Raw genomic sequence first — 24,343 nt, forward strand, 5'->3', positions numbered from 1 at the left:
TTGTGTGTAGAAACGTATTGTGTGCAGAAACATATTGTGCCTAGAAACGTATTGTGTGTAGAAACGTATTGTGCCTAGAAACGTATTGTGCCTAGAAACGTATTGTGCCTAGAAACGTATTGTGCCTAGAAAAGTATTGTGCCGAGAAAAGTATTGTGCCTCGAAACGTATTGTGCCTAGAAACGTATTGTGCCTAGAAACGTATTGTGTGTAGAAACGTATTGTGCCAAGAAACGTATTGTGTAGAAATGTATTGTGCCTAGAAACGTATTGTGCCTAGGAACGTATTGTGCCTCGAAACGTATTGTGCCTAGAAAAGTATTGTGCCTAGAAAAGTATTGTGCCTCGAAACGTATTGTGCCTAGAAACGTATTGTGCCTAGAAACGTATTGTGTGTAGAAACGTATTGTGCCTAGAAACGTATTGTGCCTAGAACCGTATTGTGTGTAGAAACATATTGTGCCTAGAAACGTATTGTGTGTAGAAACATATTGTGCCTAGAAACGTATTGTGTGCAGAAACATATTGTGCCTAGAAACGTATTGTGTCTAGAAACGTATTGTGTGTAGAAACGTATTTTGCCTTGAAACGTATTGTGCCGAGAAACGTATTGTGTGTGGAAACATATTGTGCCGAGAAACGTATTGTGTGTAGAAACGTATTGCGCGTAGAAACGTATTGTGTGTGGAAACGTAGTGTGTCGAAACATATTGTGTGTAGAAATGTATTGTGGGTAGAAACGTATTGTGTGCAGAAACATATTGGGTGAATAACATATTGTGCATAGAAAGGTATTGTGTGTAGAAACGTATTGTGCGTAGAAACGTATTGTGCGTAGAAACATATTGTGCATAGAAACGTATTGTGCATAGAAACGTATTGTGCATAGAAAGGTATTGTGCGTAGAAACGTATTGTGCGTAGAAACGTATTGTGCGTTGAAACGTATTGTGTGTAGTAAGGTATTGTGTGAAGAAACGTATTGTGTGTAGAAACGTATTGTGGGTTGAAATGTATTGTGCGTAGAAACATATTGTGTGTAGAAACGTATTGCGTGTAGAAACGTATTGTCTGTAGAAACATCGTGTGTAGAAACGTATTGTGGGTAGAAACGTATTGTGTGTAGAAACATATTGTGCGTAGAAATGTATTGTGTGTAGAAACATTGTGTGTAGAAACGCATTGTGCATGGAAACGTATTGTGCGTAGAAACGTATTGTGCGTAGAAACGTATTGTGCGTAGAAACGTATTGTGTGTAGAAACGTATTGTGCCTAGAAACGTATTGTGCATAGAAATGTATTGTGCGTAGAAACGTATTGTGCGTTGAAACGTATTGTCCGTACAAACGTATTGTGCTTAGAAACGTATTGTGTGTAGAAACGTATTGTGCATAGAAACGTATTGTGTGTCGAAACATATTGTGCGTTGAAACGTATTGTGTGTAGAAACATATTGTGTGTAGAAACGCATTGTGCATGGAAACGTATTGTGCATAGAAACGTATTGTGCGTAGAAACGTATTGTGCGTAGAAACGTATTGTGCGTAGAAACGTATTGTGCGTAGAAACGTATTGTGCGTAGAAACGTATTGTGCGTAGAAACGTATTGTGTGTAGAAATGTATTGTGGGTTGAAATGTATTGTGCGTAGAAACATATTGTGTGTAGAAACGTATTGCGTGTAGAAACGTATTGCGTGTAGAAACATCGTGTGTAGAAACGTATTGTGGGTAGAAACATTGTGTGTAGAAACATATTGTGCGTAGAAACATTGTGTGTGTAGAAACGCATTGTGCATGGAAACGTATTGTGCATAGAAACGTATTGTGCCTAGAAACGTATTGTGTGTAGAAACGTATTGTGCATAGAAACGCATTGTGTGTAGAAACATATTGTGTGTAGAAACGCATTGTGCATGGAAACGTATTGTGTGTAGAAATGTATTGTGTGTAGAAACGTATTGTGTGTAGAAACGTATTGTGTGTAGAAACGCATTGTGCATGGAAACGTATTGTGTGTAGAAATGTATTGTGTGTAGAAACATAGTGTGTAGAAACGCATTGTGCATGGAAACGTATTGTGCGTAGAAACGTATTGTGCATATAAACGTATTGTGCGTTGAAACGTATTGTGCATATAAACGGATTGTGTGTAGAAACGTATTGTGCGTAGAAACGTATTGTGCATAGAAATGTATTGTGTGTCGAAACATATTGTGCGTAGAAACGTATTGTGCGTAGAAACGTATTGTGCGTAGAAACGTATTGTGCATAGAAACGTATTGTGCATAGAAACGTATTGTGCATAGAAACGTATTGTGCGTTGAAACGTATTGTGCATAGAAACGTATTGTGCGTAGAAACGTATTGTGCATAGAAACGTATTGTGCGTAGAAACATATTGTGCATGGAAACATATTTTGTGTCGAAACGTATTGCGCGTAGAAACATATTGCGTGTAGAAACATATTGTGTGTAGAAACGCATTGTGCATGGAAATGTATTGTGTGTGGAAATGTATTGTGCGTAGAAACATATTGTGCATAGAAACATATTGTGCATAGAAACATATTGTGCATAGAAACATAGTGTGTAGAAATGTATTTTGTGTTGAAACGTATTGTGTGTGGAATCTTATTGTGTGTGGAATCGTATTGTGTGTGGAAACTTGTCGCGCGTGGTAATGTATCGCTGTACCAAGTGATAAAGTATGGTTGATCACCGCTTGAACGAAACCATCCAGCGCACGGTTTACAAAACCAATACAGTCGTCTGGTTATGCATCGGACATCAAGACCAACCCCCTTTTCCGTTGTTATCATTCAGGCGGGTCTTTGTTTATTGATGTGTTGACCTTTGCCCTTTTGAAACTTCGAGACAGTTTTCGTTCGACTCTTGCACGAGTTTCATAGGCATTGCTGAATTGCTCAAGATTGATCTTTTACACTGCATGCCTATGTGACGACTCACACAAAACAAGACAGGAAAAAGTGAAATAATTTATAAATACTTCGTGCAAGATATAGAAAAGAAAGATACACAAATGTAAGTAGTTGAAAACTATGGCAAATACTTTTGGTTGCTTAGCAACCACGAGGTCTATTATATGACCATAGCAGCATATTTGTTTTTATATTAGATCTAAAAATACAACTGTTTGGAATATCTGGGGCATAATAAGTTGATCAAGAGGATTTACAAAATGTTCTCAAGTCAGAGATTGATCCTGAATAATATAAACAAAACCTAGAATGTCACCTCACAATAGTAAAGATAAGAAAGTACCATCCTTCATTTATACATTTTTTTTTCTACAATGAATTCCGAAGCAAACATTACTCCAAGATGATCGAGAACCACAGCTGTGGAGAAAAATCTCTCAGTTTACGGTCCAACAAGCATTATCTTGTTCCTCGCTTCCTGGCCACGACCGTGATAAGAAGAGGCTGCTGAGAAAGTAGGCATATATAAATAAACGAGACACTTGTCACGTGGTCATCGAAGCAAGTCGCCATATTGGCAGCTCAGGCGTAATGTTGCTGGACAGATGGAAAAGCGATTATAGTTCAGGTTTTCTTGCTTATCCGGAGCCTGGTTCCTTCACATAAACAAATAAGCCTTGTCTAGGTGGCGGTGGACTTAAACGTGTAAAGCAGAGCAGAGTGGGAGTTTAAGCATCAAAAAGGGAAAGGAAACAGTCAAAAGATTTTTTTTTTTAAAGTTTCACTGAGAAAGTATTAATAAAAGGATCAGGAAGGAGCGAGTTGGCAGGAGAGGTTAGGTGGGAGGGTTGAAGTGAAAAGAGGGTAATGAAGAGTTAGAGAGTCAGAAGAAGTGGACTTAGGCGATGGTCGCGAAGGGTGACTAATGGCATCCACAGGAACGGACGACCATGTTGCGGTATTTCTTCAGGATTACGTTGGAGTTGTTGTCAAAGTAGAGGATGGAAATGGCATTCAGTTTTGTTGGAGCACAGCAGGGCTTCGGAACTTTGTTAGGCTTCCTCATATGTACCTGGAAACACAGGGATAGGGGAACAATACGCTTCACGCACCTTCAGAAATGGCATTTTTAGCGAGTGATGTGCACTCGTGTTGATGCAAGTTGCTTTTAAACAATGCACAGTTTCTTTATTACCTGGCCGTGCCTACCTGTCGTTTTGCTGACAGGTTTAATCAAAAGACAGCAAGATCTACTTTACAAGCATATTGCACATCCATCTGGGAATGTCAATTAGAATAGAAAAGCAAGGGAAACAGGAAAAAAAAATGTTTTCAATAAATATTTGTTGCTGTTGTCATCGTGGCTGTGGTTTTTGTTGTTGTTTGTGTGCTCCTTCTGTGTAATATTATATATTTATTTTATTGCTTCAAGAAGTATTACTATACTTATTTGTGTGTGCTCCTTCCGTATCCATCATGCTTTATTATAGAGCATTCCTACTGTCGTAGAATATAAAAAATGGTACTGTTGGAACTGATAAATTAAGCTTCACATCCCACTTTTTCTTCTTCTTCTTCTTAATTCTGGAAAGATAGGCTTTTAAAACATGCATCTTTATGAATAAAAGGACACCATGTAAATCAATTTCCCCTCATAACATAACATAAATGACATAACAGATCAGTGGTCAGTATAAAACTAAAAAAAACCATTTAATTATATTAAAATATTCACTGTACGAAAATGTAAGATCCCCTAATGATCAATTTTGACCCCACATCCTTATATCTACCAATATAATGTGCACAGGTGTTGTATGGTGTTCTTGGTTATTGTTGGAGCATACCTGAATCATTAAATGGTATCTCACAACCTTGTGCCACGAAGTATCAGAAAGTACAACACCTGCACAGTCGAATGCTTGAAACCCAAACAGGTAATAGAAAAATGAAACTCCCGTAGCATCATCCATTTGGTGATGCAACTGGAAAGCGTTTTAACATTCAAGGCTTTCAGAGAAACCTCACTGCAGATGCACAATCAGAACTCGAGAAACAGCAGCAAGACTAACCAGTGTCTGCACAATGGCATGGTTCGTCGCATTCATGTGGGCACCAAGTGGAAATGTACACTCTCCATCGCAATAGTAGGCTGAGTAGCCCTCAGGAGCTATGATCCAGTCCTATGGGGTGTGTGGAAAAAGCAGGATCATCGACAACACTGTGGTTCACACGCATCGGAATGGGCCTTTCAGCAAGAGAGGACCAAGTAAACATAACGTAGCAATACTGCGACATTTTAATCTTGTGTTTATTTCGAATTTCGGCAAGAAAAGTCTGAGTACGCATGGTGAGGTTTTGACATCATCATTATATGTCAGAACTTCACAAGGAGGTGTCACAAGTTTGAATCTGTGCATGATTGATATGATAAGACTGAAAATGTAGAACCGTCTATTTATAATGTACGCAAATATGGTGGAAATTAATTATCTGCCTCCCACCCACACTCATATGGTGGAAATTCCACCCCACATCCCTCCCACCCACACCCATGTAGTGGAAATTCCACCCCACATCCCTCCCACCCACACTCATATGGTGGAAATTCCACCCCACATCCCTCCCACCCACACCCATATGGTGGAAATTCCACCCCACACCCCTCCCACTCACACTCATATGGTGGAAATTCCACCCCACATCCCTCCCACCCACACCCATATGGTGGAAATTCCACCCCACATCCCTCCCACCCACACTCATATGGTGGAAATTCCACCCCACATCCCTCCCACCCACACCCATATGGTGGAAATTCCACCCCACACCCATCCCACTCACACTCATATGGTGGAAATTCCACCCCACATCCCTCCCACCCACACCCATATGGTGGAAATTCCACCCCACACCCCTCCCACTCACACTCATATGGTGGAAATTCCACCCCACACCCCTCCCACTCACACTCATATGGTGGAAATTCCACCCCACATCCCACCCACCCACACTCATATGGTGGAAATTCTACCCCACATCCCTCCCACCCACACCCATATGGTGGAAATTCCACCCCACACCCCTCCCACTCACACTCATATGGTGGAAATTCCACCCCACACCCCTCCCACTCACACTCATATGGTGGAAATTCCACCCCACATCCCACCCACCCACACTCATATGGTGGAAATTCTACCCCACATCCCTCCCACCCACACCCATATGGTGGAAATTCCACCCCACACCCCTCCCACTCACACTCATATGGTGGAAATTCCACCCCACATCCCTCCCACCCACACTCATATGGTGGAAATTCTACCCCACATCCCTCCCACCCACACCCATATGGTGGAAATTCCACCCCACACCCCTCCCACTCACACTCATATGGTGGAAATTCCACCCCACATCCCACCCACCCACACTCATATGGTGGAAATTCTACCCCACATCCCTCCCACCCACACTCATATGGTGGAAATTCCACCCCACATCCCACCCACCCACACTCACATGGTGGAAATTCTACCCCACATCCCTCCCACCCACATGGTGGAAATTCTACCCCACATCCCTCCCACCCACACTCATATGGTGGAAATTCCACCCCACATCCCACCCACCCACACTCATATGGTGGAAATTCTACCCCACATCCCTCCCACCCACACTCATATGGTGGAAATTCCACCCCACACCCCTCCCACCCATATGGTGGAAATTCCACCCCACACCCCTCCCACTCACACTCATATGGTGGAAATTCCACCCCACATCCCACCCACCCACACTCATATGGTGGAAATTCTACCCCACATCCCTCCCACCCATATGGTGGAAATTCCACCCCACACCCCTCCCACTCACACTCATATGGTGGAAATTCCACCCCACATCCCACCCACCCACACTCATATGGTGGAAATTCTACCCCACATCCCTCCCACCCACACTCATATGGTGGAAATTCCACCCCACATCCCACCCACCCACACTCACATGGTGGAAATTCTACCCCACATCCCTCCCACCCACATGGTGGAAATTCTACCCCACATCCCTCCCACCCACACCAATATGGTGGAAATTCTACACCCACACCCCTCCCACCCACACTCATATGGTGGAAATTGTCCCCCACACCCAACTCCCCATCCTTCTAACCCAGTACCCCATAAATTCCCTTTCCCTTTCTCGAAGATTTATATCTATTTTTTTCCCCACTGCTCCCACACACACTATCCTAACCTCGATTATTCCTTCTATCATCCGTCCTTTTCACTCCTTTTCTTCCCTTTCTAAATGATCATTCTCTCATTGTGACTGGGTTTGATTTGTGATATGAAGAAGACTGCCAATATGTGCAGTGTTATCCTCATTTAAACTTAACTTAACTTAACGAAACTTAACTTAACGAAACTTAACTTAACGAAACTGCTTGAAACCTCATTTAATCCTCTTAAATCCTCAATCCGTATCCTCATTTATCATGGAGCATGCTATTCTCTTTTTCTTTTTTTTTTGTATACAAGATCGAGGCTCGTGTAAGAGCTAACATTGATCACAAAAAAAAAAAACTGACACATAAAACATATGATAAAGGGAGCGGGAGACAAGATGGGGAGAGAGGGGGAAGCACACAAGTACAACATTTGAGAGCAGTGACATCGGGAGATCTGTGGGAGGGAGAGGGCTTCGGGGGGGAGGAGGCGTGGGAAGGAAGTGGAGGGGGGCTTGGGGGGGGGGGGGTTGGGAGAAGTATAAAACACAAGGACACCAAGGACTTCCAGGACAGAAGTTGGTATTTCAAAAAAGTGGAATTGGGGTGAAATTAGCGGGGATAGAAAAGATCAAGGTTTTGGATGGGGGAAGATAAGAGATGGTGGTGAACAGCTGTTTTAAAGACCTGGAGGGTGGAGTGGGATTGAAGAGAGTGAGGGAGTTTGTTCCAGAGGCGGGAGAAAAGAGGAATGAAGGAGTGAAGGTGAGCAGAGAGTCTTGATTTTGGCAGTTTAACCATAAGAGGGTTGCAGGCAGATCTTGTGCGACCTGTAGGAATATTTGCGGCACAGAGCCCAGAGAGAGCTGGGGGGGCAAGGCCAGAGAGGAGTCGGTAGAAGACAGAAAGACCACCACCCTGCCTGCGGTGAGTGAGTGAGAGGCCCTCGGAGTTAGCGTCATCGCGGGAGATTCCAATGATTCTGAACGCTTTGGTTTCAACAGCGTGAAGACGAGCTAGGTGTGAGGCAGGAGCACCAGCCCAGAGGGGAGAGCAGTATTCCATTGAGCTGCGGATGAAAGCCTTATATGTGGTGAGGAGCTCAGGTGTGCCAAGGAAGGACTTCGTACAACGGAGGATGCCCAGTCTGCGACTGGCTTTGGAGGCCAGATTTGAAATGTGGTTTTCCCAGGAAAGATCATGGCAGATAGTGAGACCCAAAAGCTTGAGTGACAGAACTTCTTGGAGAGGATTATTCAGAAAGTGGATGGGAGGGTTGTCCAGTCGGTCTTTTCGGAGAGACATCGTAAGAGTGTGAGATTTGTCAGGATTGAAAGACATAAATTGAAAGATTGAAAGATTGAAAGATTTTGGTTCCGGTCCGAGTCCAGATCCGGCCTATCAGTGGGATACAAAACTTAACTTGCTCGGCCTTGCGGAGGTATGCGCTCTACCTTTCTAGGTAAGATCTGTTTCGAAACAGCTCAGTAGTTGCATCAGCCATCAGATGTTGTGCTTCAAATTGGAGATCAGTTTGAACTTTGGGGCTTAAGGTGGAAACTTCCCATCCTACTTGCAGAGTAACAAGACAGTAAAACAGCTGTTCCTGGCCAAGACAAGGTCAGGGAAGTAGTTGGGGAAAAAGGAAACGAAAGCTTGCGCATAGTAATAATGGTCACGTCACATCCATTTCGAAAGTAAATGAATGAATTAAATGATTACATTCATAGTCCATATCAATCAGTCACACAGGCTGCCCATGACATTTTAAAGTATGTTAGTAAAAACAAGTTTATGAAGCTAATGCAATCTTCATAGATGGGGTGCCAGAAAAGCAAGCCTGTGGAAAGAGGTTTGAACAACGCCCCTCCATGGAATTGTCTCTAATGGGCCATTAGCATTCCTGCACTCCACCACAGCTTGTACTCGTGCAGCCCCAGACTTGGAAACAAATCTAAAAAGTCGTTCCTCCTTTAAGGACCAACAACGTCAAGTGGAGCAAAACAAGCGAAGGGATGTTTGCAAGTGAGTGCGCAAAAGCTGCAAGAGCTCGTTCGGAATCGCTGGGTAATTGGCAAAGCAAGTCGTTTATGGAAAGATTAATGCTGAAAAGTTTGCATTTTATCCGTGTCATCGGTCACGTGGTCGATATTAAACCTGCTGAAGGTAATAAAAGCATGCGGTGTATAATTAAAAGATGGGAATTGTACAACAGTGTAACCCGCATCCATTCTTACATCAGGGACGATGGGGAAGAATGCGACAGATTAATCTCACTAAAGGACAAGGATGTGACATGAAGAACATTGAACAGAGTAAAACATGTGTTTTGAAGCACGTACTTTGGTATTTAACCCTAATCATACCAACAGTGGTCTTTTTGGACCCGAGGCCTAAATTTTGATGTCATTTCTATATTGGTTTAATATGAATGTATTTCATGTTTTCCTAGGTTGTTCACCTACATGTACTATTAATAAATGTACATGATGTTTTAAGATCCCACCTTGCGGCACAGAGCTACAAGCAAATCCTTTCTGGGGTCCCAAAAGACCCCAGTTGTTTTAGTTCATTTTTTTGCATATATGATTACTTCACAAGGTATTTGTATGCAGGTAGTCTTCCAAAAATTTTTTTTTATGCTTATGCTTGTTTACTTTATCACTAAAACATCATCCAATCAAGATATGTTTCCTCATTGATGTGAAACTTCAGCACATGGATAAATTTAGTGCTTCTGTGGTGGGGTCATAAAATGTCATTTTCGATTTTTTTTTTCTTTTTATGTTTGTTGATTTTATCAATAAAACACCATGTTCAGCCATTCATGCGAAACTTTGGCAGATTTAGTGAAAACGAATGGTTTTTGGTTGTGTTCTGAAAAGACTCCGGTTGGTAAGATTAGGCCGTAAAATATGTTGCTCGGACTAGAGTTAAAACTCCATATGGTTGATCTCAGTTTCATGTATATGGTATGTGGCGTGTTCAAAAAGTTCTACAAACAAGATACAATAATCTAGCATATACCAATAATTATTATTACAATTAGTAATAGGTATCCGCAACCATCCTTGACCATGTTGTGGACCTTGACCATGTCCCTCACTGTTTTTTCTTCCACCCTCACTTCTTCAGCTTTCTTCGCTTTTACATTTGTTTTCTCTGCAATCGCTTGAGCGATCAAGACGAAACTTTCAAAGGAGTGCCTACCCATGGGGATTTATTATACCAAAGTTACATGATGGTTGGATGTAAAATGCAGCTGTTGTTCCAAAAAGTGAGTTTTCTGTGCGTATGGGTTGTACGGTGTTTCACGTATCAGGAATAAACGATTTTGACCACGCTTTGCTCGGCCTTGGCCAAATTTTTGTTCGATAAACAATATATGCCTCGGCGTAATAAAAAACATATACGGTTCACAAAATACCATAAACATGGTGGATAATGGTGGATTTAATCACGTCATTGCAATAATTCATACCTGATTTTCTTACTTTCTGGCAATGTAAGCTATCCCCACATCTTTTTAAATTGTCTGTAAACTTCCTTTCTTACTTGCATACACTTACAGTGCATTCAGAAAGTATTCAGACCCCTTCACTTTTTTCACATTTTGTTATGTTGCAGCCTTATGTTGAAATCGTTTAAATTCATTTTTTCCCTCATCAATCTGCACTCAATACCCCATAATGACAAAGAGAAAACAGGATTTTAGAAAGTTTTGCAATTTTATTAAAAAGAAAAACTTAAATATCACATTCACATAAGTATTCATACCCTCTGCTATGACCCTTGAAATTTAGCTCAGGTGCCTCCCATTTCTCTTGATCTTCTTTGAGATGTTTCTACACCTTGATTGGAGTCCACCTGTGGTAAATTCAATTGATTGGACATGATTTGGAAAGGCACACACCTGTCTATATAAAGTCTCACAGCTGACAATGCATGTCAGAGCAAAAACCAAGCCATGAGGTCGAAGGAACTGCCTGTGGAGCTCAGAGACAGGATTGTGTCGAGACAGATCTGGGGAAGCCTACAAAAAAATCTTTGCTGCATTGAAGGTTCCCAAGAGCCCAGTGGCCTCCATAATTCTTAAATGGAAGAAGTTTGGAACAACCAGGACTCTTCCTAGAGCTGGTCGCCCGGCCAAACAGCAATCGGGGGAGAAGGGCCTTGGTAACAGAGGTGACCAAGAACCCGATGGTCACTCTGGCTGAGCTCCAGAGATCCTGTGTGGAGATGGGAGAAACTTCCAGAAGGACAACCATCACTGCAACACTCCACCGATCTGGGCTTTATGTCAGAGTGGCCAGACGGAAGCCAAGCAGTTCAATCTTGGTTTCATCAGACCACAGAATCTTGTTTCTCTCAGTCTGAGAGTCCTTTAGGTGCTGTTTTGCAAACTCCAAGCGGGCTTTCATGTGTCTTTCACTGAGGAGAGGCTTCCGTCTGGCCACTCTGTCATAAAGCCCAGATCGGTGGAATGTTGCAGTGATGGTTGTCCTTCTGGAAGTTTCTCCCATCTCCACACAGGATCTCTGGAGCTCAGCCAGAGTGACCATCGGGTTCTTGGTCACCTCTGTTACCAAGGCCCTTCTCCCCCGATTGCTCAGTTTGGCTGGGCGACCAGCTCTAGGAAGAGTCCTGGTTGTTCCAAACTTCTTCCATTTAAGAATTATGGAGGCCACTGTGCTCTTGGGAACCTTCAATGCAGCAGAGATTTTTTTGTAGGCTTCCCCAAATCTGTACATCGACACAATCCTGTCTCTGAGCTCCACAGGCAGTTCCTTCGACCTCATGGCTTGGTTTTTGTTCTGATACGCATTGTCAGCTGTGAGACCTTATATAGACAGGTGTGTGCCTTTCCAAATCATGTCCAATCAATTGAATTTACCACAGGTGGACTCCCGTCAAGGTGTGGAAACATCTCAAAGATGATCAAGAGAAATGGAAAGCACCTGAGCTAAATTTCAAGTGTCATGGCAAGGGATCTGAATACTTATGTCAATGTGATATTTAAGTTTTTTCTTTGTAATAAATTTGCAAAACTTTCTAAATTCCTGTTTTCTCTTTGCCATCATGGGGTATTGAGTGTAGATTGATGTGGGAAAAATGAATTTAAACGATTTCAACATAAGGCTGCAACATAACAAAATGTGAAAAAGTGAAGGGGTCTGAATACTTTCTGAATGCACTGTATATAATGAGAGAGACAAATATTGGTCATACCTTCAACTATAATGGATAATGGGATACAAAATTCGAAGTCCACCCGAATCAATCCCAATCTTTCTCAAATCAGGATTTCAAACAGCAATTTATCATGGTATTGAAGATATTTACACGTACTCTTTCATTTATTATAGTTACTAGAAACACCCATTCCTTTAGGGATGAATCTATTATAGTTATTATAAACACCTGTTCCTTTAAGGAGGAGCCTATAATAGTTACCAGAAACACCCGTTCCTTTAGGGAGGAGCCTATTATAGTTACCAGAAACACCCGTTCCTTTAGGGAGGAGCCTATAATAGTTACTATAAACACCTGTTCCTTTAGGGATGAATCTATTATAGTTACTATAAACTCCTGTTCCTTTAGGGAGGAGCCTATTATAGTTACTATAAACTCCTGTTCCTTTAGGGAGGAGCCTATTATAGTTACTATAAACACCTGTTCCTTTAGGGAGGAGCCTATTATAGTTACTATAAACACCTGTTCCTTTAGGGAGGAGCCTATTATAGTTACTATAAACACCTGTTCCTTTAGGGAGGAGCCTATTGTAGTTATTAGAAACACCCGTTCCTTTAGGGAGGAGCCTATTATAGTTACTATAAACACCTGTTCCTTTAGGGAGGAGCCTATTATAGTTACTATAAACACCTGTTCCTTTAGGGAGGAGCCTATTGTAGTTATTAGAAACACCCGTTCCTTTAGGGAGGAGCCTTTTATAGTTATTAGAATATCCTTCGTTCCCCCCAGCTCGGTGGTTACTTGTGTTGCAGATAATCTGCTATTACTCGAGTGTGTGTGAATAAGGGATAGCCAGCTTAATGACGGTTTTGAAATCGGACAGTTGTGACAATAATGTTATGAAGAGTTAGTGATTTTATGAGAGGTCCATGGGAGCATTCGAATGAGTGCGTTGCGAGTGTACCAACCTGCCAACTCAAATTCTGAAAGCTCACGTACATCTGACGGATCTTGCATGCCTGCTTCATCTCACTGCTGTTGTAACCTGAGTGAGCCAACATGGATAGAAAAGGTAGAGACACAGTAGCCATTGAAGTTTTGATTGAAACTTTCATTCATTGGGAAATACAAGGAAACAGAGTGAAAACTTCTGTCTCCATTAAATCAGTTAAATATTTGAGAGATAAACGTTATTGGAATGATTATTGAGCAGAAAAGCTGCACTGAGAACAAAGTACCGAGAACACATCTGTATTAGAACATTTTGATTTACAAACGTTCTGATCACTTCTCATACTTTTTCAATTTTTTTTTTTTTAAATCTTCCTTCCTTTGTAGTTTATAGCCTGGTGTTGGCTTAGCGGTTAGGGTGCTGGCTTGGGATACCTAGGATCCTGGGTTTGAATCCCGGTTGATCGCTGAATTAACACCATGGGGGTTGACTCAGCCTGTCATCCTTCTGAGGTCGGCAAATAGAGTACCAGTTCACTGGTAATTAATTCCCTGTGTCGCAAGAGGTGACTAACAGGGTTGGCTGCAGGAAGGGCATCCGGCCATAAAATATTGCTTCAAAAAGGGGACCACTGTGCCCGAAAAAAGGCCAACCCCCGCTCTGCGGGGAAAAATGGCCTCTGAAGGTGGTTTATTTATTTATTTATTCCTCTTGTCCACCCCTTGTGTTCTCCCTTAGCCGTCATCGTTACCTGCATCCCTTGTTTGTCTGTCTGTCTACTTTCTCCTTCCACCCTGCTGTTCGAGTTTCCCTTTGCTCCTGCTGTTCCCTAACAATTAACTGGTTGTCGTTGAAAAGATCCCTTTTCAAAACTGAAGACAGTCCGACAGGTGCCCAGTAGCAAAATACTTAGACTTGAGATTTTGACCACACCGAGTGGGACATGTGTGGTGTCTCCTGGGTAGTTATACTAGTTAGTGGTACCTTCAATTTTGAATCTGGACCTTCTCAACTACAACCAGTTTTGGTAAACTGATGAGAAAGCCCAGATTTTTAATTTTACAAGTGACATGTTAAACATTTTAAGTTTCGCAATTGTGTGTAATTGCTACGTGCAGATTCAAAAGGAATTGTAGAATGATCTCTAAAACCTCTGATATTCAATTGATTACACTATTTTGTGCAGTCTAAAAATAAAATAAAAAACAAGCTTCTTGTGCTCATATTTTATTCTTCGAATCTTATAACCCAGAATTACCCTCGCCAGAGGAGAGGGTATTGCATTTGAGTCCGTTTGTTTGTCTATTTGTTTGTCTTTGTCCGCACAGAATAAATATGATTTTCTCTGCAACCGTTGGTCCGATTGACAGGAAATTTTCACCACAAGTCCAACTCCACCTGCCGAATGTTTTCATGATAATTATGACATCATAGATCGTGGTTCGGCCGCCATCTTGGGAAAACCGAAAAATTTTGCACCTCTATATCTCCGAAAGTGCTGAATAGAAAAAATTAAGACATGGCTCATTGTAAAGAACTCTCCATGGGGAATAAAATATGTTAATGATGTCATAGGTGCCTCCATTGTGACGTCATAATTCGACAAGTACAAAACTTCATCTGATCAAGATGAAATTTATTGAGCGTCCTGCAGGCATAAATTGGTGGAGAAAAAAAAATATATTGATGACGTCATAGGTCACGTGGTTCGGCCGCCATCTGGGAAAAACCGAAAAACATTGCACCTCAATATCTCCGAAAGCGCTGTATAGAAAAAATTAAGACATGGCTCATTGTAAAGAACTCTCCATGGTGAATAAAATATGTTACTGATGATGTCATAGGTGCCTCCATTATGACGTCATAATTTGACAAGTACAAAACTTCATCCGATCAAGATGAAATTTATTGAGTGTAATCTAAGAATAAATTAGTTTAAATATATATATAATGATGACGTCATCGGTCACGTGGTTCGGTCGCCATATTTGTTTTAACACAAAAGCCTTAAAAACCACTGAAAATACATCCTGGTGAGGGTTTGCAATTTCTGATTGCTCTTTTTCTTGTTTAGTTTGTGAGTGGGATGTGTAACAGATGCTACAGTTGGATTGTAAGGAGCATCGCTGTACCAAATGTAGTTTTCATCTCCAAATTATTAACTTAGCAATATAAAGGTTCGGTTTTTTAAAGGTTTGTTAACGTTGAGCGGAAAACATTAATGATGGTATAATTACGACACATCAAATTCTCTGTCATGAGTAGTGATCCGGGTCCATGTATTCACGGAGGACTAAATGAGGTGCAGGTGTAGAAGGCTCACAACTACAGGAGGATGAAATATTTCTAAGTGCAGATCAACCATCAAAGGCATCACCTGCAAAGATTTATAAGCCTGGGTCTTTGCTTAGAATGCACCCATTGGTGGTTAAGGTACTGGATCCAGACCAAAAAAAGAGAAGAAGATAACAATGGTGGGAAAATGAGACATCATTGCCTCAGGAGGACTCTGACATAGTATTGACCTCCAGGGGTTGCACGACATGGCACATCAGACAATCAGTTAACTATGCTCTTCCTTGATGATATATACATAGTCTGAGTCGAAGATAAACATTTAGCCTCAAACTACAAACTGATCTCAAACCTAAGGCCTTTTCGACATACCTTATACAGAATGTTTCTGCTGGTGAAGCTGTGTGGCTTGCCATTGCTTTTCCAGCATTGTTTATCTATGCTCTATCCTTTTGAAGATAAAATTAAATATAAAGATAAAATTAAAATCCAGTAAAGATTTTAAAGAAGTTTGCTGAGCATCAAGCAAGGAAGCATCACAGACCATTTCTAAGTTTTTGGTATGACTCGGCCGGGGTTTGACCCAACGATCGCCCAGACTCAGAGGGGACGCCCTTGCCATTGCACCACCGAGTCCACTTCTTTCAAACATACACTCACAATATTATTCGGTTGGCTTTGGGTTTTTTTTCCTTTTTATCCCAGCAGACGTCCAAAGATTATTATGAAATCTGAAAAGATACTCGTCATACTGTATTTCCATCAGATATTACGAGGAATGAAAGAAGGGTTTTGTAAAATACCTAGAGTTTGGCAGAAAGGCCAGGACTATAATTGACACGAAAAGGTCACAATATTTTAATAAAAAACATTCAAATTTTTCAGCAATTCATCCTTGAAAACAATGAATGCTCCATTTACGAGCTTTAGTCAATTATTTTAGAGATATTCGTGTTTATATGGAGGACTTTCATAAAAGCTTATATTTCAAAGGCACCCGTAAAAGGTAGTGTGATCTACGTGCATGCTTGACGTAGTTTGATCCCAAAACGGAACCTCTCCGGCTTGTGTCGGCGAAATGAAATGTTCCTGAAAGTATCAGGCACTGTGTTGAACTAACAGACGTTTCCCAGTTCTAACAGACGAACTCGAGAGTTCATAGAACACCTTACATTCTTCCCAGGGTCATCCGCAAAGTTTTGATAAAAAAATAACATGCGCGGCGTCTGCGAGCAGCATATTTGATTGGTCAGGATGATGTGCTGTAATATTTTGTCCAAGTTCTGCTAAAAAGAAGGTTTTTGAAAGTGCCAATTATGCAATTTGTGTTTTACAATGTTCAAGTGTAGAATTCCTTTTTTTTTTTTTTTTTTTTTTTTTTTGTATACAAGATCGAGGCTCGTGAAAGAGCGAAAATTAATCACACAGAAAGACAAACAGACACATAAAACAAATAACATCGGGAGCGGTAGACATGATGGGGAGAGAGGGGGATGGACACAAACACAACATTTGAGAGCAGGGACCGAGAGACATTGGAGACATCGAGAGATCTGTGGGAGGGAGAGGGCTTTGGGGGGGAGGCATGTGAAGGGGGGAGGCATGTGAAGGGGGGGGGGGGGGGGAGAGGTAAATAAAGTAAAGATTTTAAAGGTTAAAAAAAATGTTTTTTGGAGGTTTGCTGCTGTTGATGCAGTGTCTTGTGCACCACTTTGTTTAACATGTCACATTAGTTCTTCATGCTTGTTGTTTGTGTCCTTTATGACATCTTTAAAAACAGTAAGTTTTCTGTTTTGAATCATTTAAAATTTTGTTTGACTGCCAGACATGGACACCGAGTAAAAATATTATTTTACTTCTCTGTATCATGCCCAATTCAGAGGTGAAGAACTGCTAAAAACTACAGGTTCGTTTTCCGATTTACGTTCCTATTCATGTTCAAAATATACTATTCATTTGAAATAAAGTTGTTCCTCCATCGTAAACTGATATTTATAGACAGGCACACAGACAAAGTGAACCAACTGCTTAACCTCCCTCCCCCACTCTTTTTGGTTCACTTGGTGAAAGGTGCTACTCCGATAAAGCCCTTGATATACAACACACACACACACACACACACACACACACACACACACACACACACACACACACACACACACACACACACACACACACACACACACACACACACACACACAATTAGGTCTGTAATGGGTCTCTTCTAATGCACAAGGATGACTGTTCGCAGCTTGCAGTTAAAAGTAGACAAGGCTTTGATATTACTACCACAAAAATGATATTTTGTTTGGTGGCTCACAGTCATTGGTCCCAGGGTCAAATCCTCATGTTGGTGGGAAAAAGAGTTTGGATCCCAGGGTCAAATCCTCATTTTTGTGGGAAAATGAGTTTGAATCCCAGGGTCAAAGCCTCATGTTGGTTGGAAAATGAGTTTGAATCCCAGGGTCAAATCCTCATGTTGGTGGGAAAATGATTTTGAATCCCAGGGTCCAATCCTCATTTTTGTGGGAAAATGAGTTTGAATCCCAGGGTCAAATCCTCATGTTGTTGGGAAAATGAGTTTGAATCCCAGGGTCAAATCCTCAAGTTGGTGGGAAAATGAGTTTGGATCCCAAGGTCAAATCCTCAATTTTGTGGGAAAATGAGTTTGAATCCCAGGGTCCAATCCTCATTTTTGTGGGAAAATGAGTTTGAATCCCAGGGTCAAATCCTCATGTTGTTGGGAAAATGAGTTTGAATCCCAGGGTCAAATCCTCATGTTGGTGGGAAAATTAGTTTGGATCCCAGGGTCAAATCCTCATGGTGGGAAAATGAGTTTGGATCCCAGGGTCAAATCCTCATGTTGGTGGGAAAATGAGTTTGAATCCCAGGGTCAAATCCTCATGTTGGTGGGAAAATGAGTTTGAATCCCAGGGTTAAGTCCTCATTTTGGTGGGAAAATGAGTTTGGATCCCAGGGTCAAATCCTCATGTTGGTGGGAAAATTAGTTTGGATCCCAGGGTCAAATCCTCATGGTGGGAAAATGAGTTTGGATCCCAGTGTCAAATCCTCATGTTGGTGGGAAAGTGAGTTTGAATCCCAGGGTCAAATCCTGTTATTGGTGGGAAAATGAGTTTGAATCCCAGGGTTAAGTCTTCATTTTGGTGGGAAAATGAGTTTGGATCCCAGTGTCAAATCCTCATGTTGGTGGGAAAATGAGTTTGGATCCCAGTGTCAAATCCTCATGTTGGTGGGAAAGTGAGTTTGAATCCCAGGGTCAAATCCTGTTATTGGTGGGAAAATGAGTTTGAATCCCAGGGTCAAATCCTCATGTTGGTGGGAAAATGAGTTTGGATCCCAGTGTCAAATCCTCATGTTGGTGGGAAAATGAGTTTGGATCCCAGTGTCAAATCCTCATGTTGGTGGGAAAGTGAGTTTGAATCCCAGGGTAAAATCCTCTTATTCGTGGAAAAATGAGTTTGAATCCCAGGGTTAAATCCTCATGTTGGTGGGAAAATGAGTTTGGATCCCAGTGTCAAATCCTCATGTTGGTGGGAAAATGAGTTTGGATCCCAGGGTTAAGTCCTCATTTTGGTGGGAAAATGAGTTTGGATCCCAGGGTTAAGTCCTCATTTTGGTGGGAAAAAGAGTTTGAATCCCAGGGTTAAGTCCTAATTTTGGTGGGAAAATGAGTTTGGATCCCAGGGTAAAATCCTCATGTTGGTGGGAAAATGAGTTTGGATCCCAGTGTCAAATCCTCATGTTGGTGGGAAAATTAGTTTGGATCCCAGTGTCAAATCCTCATGTTGGTGGGAAAATGAGTTTGGATCCCAGGGTAAAATCCTCATGTTGGTGTGAAAATGAGTTTGAATCCCAGGGTCAAATCCTCATGTTGGTGTGAAAATGAGTTTGAATCCCAGGGTCAAATCCTCATGTTGGTGGGAAAATGAGTTTGGATCCTCGGGTCAAATCCTCATGTTGGTGGGAAAATGAGTTTGAATCCCAGGGTCAAATCCTCATGTTGGCAGGAAAATGAGTTTGAATCCCAGGGTCAAATCCTCATGTTGGTGTGAAAATGAGTTTGAATCCCAGTGTCAAATCCTCATGTTGGTGGGAAAATGAGTTTGGATACCAGGGTCAAATCCTCATGGTGGGAAAATGAGTTTGGATCCCAGGGTCAAATCCTCATATTGGTGGGAAAATGAGTTTGGATCCCAGGGTCAAATCCTCATATTGGTGGGAAAATGAGTTTGAATCCCAGGGTCAAATCCTCACGTTGGTGGGAAAATGAGTTTGAATCCCAGGGTAAAATCCTCATGTTGGCGGGAAAATGAGTTTGAATCCCAGGGTCAAATCCTCATGTTGGTGGGAAAATGAGTTCGAATCCCAGGGTCAAATCCTCATGTTGGTGGGAAAATGAGTTTGAATCCCAGGGTTAAGTCCTCATTTTGGTTGGAAAATGAGTTTGGGTACCAGGGTCAAATCCTCTTGTTGGTGGGAAAATGAGTTTGGATCCCAGGGTTAAGTCCTCATTTTGGTGGGAAAATGAGTTTGGGTACCAGGGTCAAATCCTCTTGTTGGTGGGAAAATGAGTTTGAATCCCAGGGTTAAGTCCTCATTTTAGTGGGAAAATGAGTTTGGGTACCAGGGTCAAATCCTCATATTGGTGGGAAAATGAGTTTGGATCCCAGGGTCAAATCCTCATATTGGCGGGAAAATGAGTTTGAATCCCAGGGTCAAATCCTCACGTTGGTGGGAAAATGAGTTTGAATCCCAGGGTAAAATCCTCATGTTGGTGGGAAAATGAGTTTGAATCCCAGGGTTAAGTCCTCATTTTGGTGGGAAAATGAGTTTGGGTACCAGGGTCAAATCCTCTTGTTGGTGGGAAAATGAGTTTGGATCCCAGGGTCAAATCCTCTTGTTGGTGGGAAAATGAGTTTGGATCCCAGGGTTAAGTCCTCATTTTGGTGGGAAAATGAGTTTGGGTACCAGGGTCAAATCCTCTTGTTGGTGGGAAAATGAGTTTGGATCCCAGGGTTAAGTCCTCATTTTGGTGGGAAAATGAGTTTGGGTACCAGGGTCAAATCCTCATGTTGGCAGGAAAATGAGTTTGGATCCCAGGGTCAAATCCTCATGTTGGTGGGAAAATGAGTTTGAATCCCAGGGTCAAATCCTCATGTTGGTGGGAAAATGAGTTGGAATCCCAGGGTCAAATCCTCATGTTGGTGGGAAAATGAGTTTGAATCCCAGGGTTAAGTCCTCATTTTGGTGGGAAAATGAGTTTGGATCCCAGGGTCAAATCCTCATGTTGGTGGGAAAATGAGTTTCAATCCCAGGGTCAAATCCTCATGTTGGTGGGAAAATGAGTTGGAATCCCAGGGTCAAATCCTCATGTTGGTGGGAAAATGAGTTTGGATCCCAGGGTCAAATCCTCATGTTGGTGCGAAAATGAGTTTGGATCCCAGGGTCAAATCCTCATGTTGGTGCGAAAATGAGTTTGGATCCCAGTGTCAAATCCTCTTGTTGGTGGGAAAATGAGTTTGAATCCCAGGGTAAAATCCTCATGTTGGTGGGAAAATGAGTTTGAATCCCAGGGTCAAATCCTCATGTTGGTGGGAAAATGAGTTGGAATCCCAGGGTCAAATCCTCATGTTGGTGGGAAAATGAGTTTGGATCCCAGGGTCAAATCCTCATGTTGGTGCGAAAATGAGTTTGGATCCCAGTGTCAAATCCTCATGTTGGTGGGAAAATGAGTTTGGATCCCAGTGTCAAATCCTCATTTTTGTGGGAAAATGAGTTTGGATCCCAGGGTTAAGTCCTCATTTTGGTGGGAAAATGAGTTTGGGTACCAGGGTCAAATCCTCTTGTTGGTGGGAAAATGAGTTTGGATCCCAGGGTTAAGTCCTCATTTTGGTGGGAAAATGAGTTTGGGTACCAGGGTCAAATCCTCTTGTTGGTGGGAAAATGAGTTTGAATCCCAGGGTCAAATCCTCATGTTGGCAGGAAAATGAGTTTGGATCCCAGGGTCAAATCCTCATGTTGGTGGGAAAATGAGTTTGAATCCCAGGGTCAAATCCTCATGTTGGTGGGAAAATGAGTTGGAATCCCAGGGTCAAATCCTCATGTTGGTGGGAAAATGAGTTTGAATCCCAGGGTTAAGTCCTCATTTTGGTGGGAAAATGAGTTTGGATCCCAGGGTCAAATCCTCATGTTGGTGGGAAAATGAGTTTCAATCCCAGGGTCAAATCCTCATGTTGGTGGGAAAATGAGTTGGAATCCCAGGGTCAAATCCTCATGTTGGTGGGAAAATGAGTTTGGATCCCAGGGTCAAATCCTCATGTTGGTGCGAAAATGAGTTTGGATCCCAGGGTCAAATCCTCATGTTGGTGCGAAAATGAGTTTGGATCCCAGTGTCAAATCCTCCTGTTGGTGGGAAAATGAGTTTGAATCCCAGGGTAAAATCCTCATGTTGGTGGGAAAATGAGTTTGAATCCCAGGGTTAAGTCCTCATTTTGGTGGGAAAATGAGTTTGGGTACCAGGGTCAAATCCTCTTGTTGGTGGGAAAATGAGTTTGGATCCCAGGGTCAAATCCTCTTGTTGGTGGGAAAATGAGTTTGGATCCCAGGGTTAAGTCCTCATTTTGGTGGGAAAATGAGTTTGGATCCCAGGGTCAAATCCTCATGTTGGTGGGAAAATGAGTTTGAATCCCAGGGTCAAATCCTCATGTTGGTGGGAAAATGAGTTGGAATCCCAGGGTCAAATCCTCATGTTGGTGGGAAAATGAGTTTGAATCCCAGGGTTAAGTCCTCATTTTGGTGGGAAAATGAGTTTGGATCCCAGGGTCAAATCCTCATGTTGGTGGGAAAATGAGTTTGAATCCCAGGGTTAAGTCCTCATTTTGGTGGGAAAATGAGTTTGGATCCCAGGGTCAAATCCTCATGTTGGTGGGAAAATGAGTTTGAATCCCAGGGTCAAATCCTCATGTTGGTGGGAAAATGAGTTGGAATCCCAGGGTCAAATCCTCATGTTGGTGGGAAAATGAGTCTGGATCCCAGTGTCAAATCCTCATTTTTGTGGGAGAATGAGTTTGGATTCCAGGGTCAAATCCCCTTCTTGGTGGGAGAATGAGTTTGGATCTCTGGGTCAAATCCCCATGTTGGTGGGAAAATGAGTTTTGATCTCAGGGTCAAATCCCCATGTTGGTGAGAAAATGAGTTTGGATCCCAGGGTCAAATCCCTTTGTTGATTCATCCAATGTTTACTGATGTCCTTATAATTTATGTTGCACATGATATTAATTGTATGCGTTCCTCCCATACGATCCTATATGTCATCGGTCACTTTCAAAAAGTCGTTGAGAGCTACAGTATGAAATGTGTGGTCTCATACAGATACATAATTTGTGATGGATGACTGCACACAAAATGAGGCCCTAACGATCAGAGAACATGCTTTGGTTGGGTGGGTCCATTTAGGTAAAAGTTGTGAAAACCACAGAATGGAAAAGGAGAAGGAAATGTGCAACTCAGGAAGTTTTTGTCAATAAATAATCCAAAAGGAGGGTATTTAAGAATTAGACATAAAGGCCCAGCTGTAATCATTGAAGAAACACACCCTGTGGATAAAAATTTTGGGCTCAGTATATTTTTTGACACAAGGCCCATTGAGTGTCAAATAATGAGTCAAAATAGTGCCTTAAAGGCTCACCATGCAGTACAGGATTTGCATTCATTTCCCTCACGTGCTTACTGGGAGGTCTGCGTCCATTTGGGGACTTCCTCCTTCGGCCCGGATGTGAGCGGGGACGCTGCCTGCGTCGTTGTCGGTGTACAGCTGAGCGAGCAGAGCGCAGACGCAGCTGGCTGGCTCTGAAGAAAGCCACGACAAAAGGTCTCTGGGCCTGCATGCCTTGGCGACCCACAAGACCGGCTTGCCGTGGGCCAAGGCTCTGACCTGGAGTGGGGGGAGAAGGTTTTGCGTGAAGGCAGGAAATAGTGATTCAAAAAAAAAAAAGTCCTGCACAGAGATCATCAAAAAAAGTCATACTGGTTTATCCCATCCCACCTCGGCTATCCTATATGTACATCCTCGAGGTCCGGGAACACTGAATCATGTTGAGCGGCAGGTTCCTCCTGAGACAAACCAGAAAATACCATCTTGCAAATTTCAAGGCTGAACTCTCCAACTAGACTCCTTCCTCCAAGTCATGGTGACATCTTGTCACGTTTGTCTCTGGTGCATGATCCCCCCCCATTACTTCCTTCACCTCAAATGGGATTACTGAAGACTTTGCCCGAGATAAGTCGAATATCTAAACTCTGTGTTTGCCTCCAAATCGCATGCACTCAACCCATCCCACTCTGTCTCCATCATGCCCAATGTCGACTGTATGTCATGCGAGAAGGTAGAAAAGGTTCTGCCCAGCTTTGATCCAGTTTCCGCGATGGGCCCAGATAGCATTAGTGCCTATGTTCTAAAATCTTGCTCTGACATGTTCTAAAATCTCTGACCTGATCTCTGATCTGACTTTCCTGATCTCTGACCATCAGCTTGGATTCCATCTTGGTCACATCTCTGATCATGCTGCTGCTTCTCTCTCAGCAATGGTTTGAGGCTGTAAATCTCAACTCAATAAGTCAGGACTGTCTCTCGTAGACATATCTCAGGCATTCTGCTTTGCTTGCCAAGTCTGTCTGCAGCATTCAAAAAAAAAAAAGTCCTGCACAGAGATCAT

General features: G+C 42.3%; 1 protein-coding gene across 1 annotated transcript in view; it reads right to left on the reverse strand.

Moving 5' to 3' along the window:
* Positions 1-2,983: 2,983 nt before the first annotated feature.
* The window catches only part of LOC137432418 (bone morphogenetic protein 7), a 65,293-nt gene continuing 43,933 nt past the window's right edge, over positions 2,984-24,343 (reverse strand). The window contains exons 4-7 of the mRNA XM_068124331.2: positions 23,359-23,562; positions 13,330-13,406; positions 5,013-5,123; positions 2,984-4,012 (exon numbers count right to left, since the gene is read on the reverse strand). Of these exons, the coding sequence (XP_067980432.2) occupies positions 3,863-4,012; positions 5,013-5,123; positions 13,330-13,406; positions 23,359-23,562 (542 nt within the window). The 3' untranslated portion in view covers positions 2,984-3,862. The remainder of the gene's footprint in view (positions 4,013-5,012; positions 5,124-13,329; positions 13,407-23,358; positions 23,563-24,343) is intronic.

This window comes from Myxine glutinosa, chromosome 8 (genome assembly GCF_964187855.1).
Source record: "Myxine glutinosa chromosome 8, kmMyxGlut1.1, whole genome shotgun sequence".
NCBI lineage: Eukaryota > Metazoa > Chordata > Myxini > Myxiniformes > Myxinidae > Myxine > Myxine glutinosa.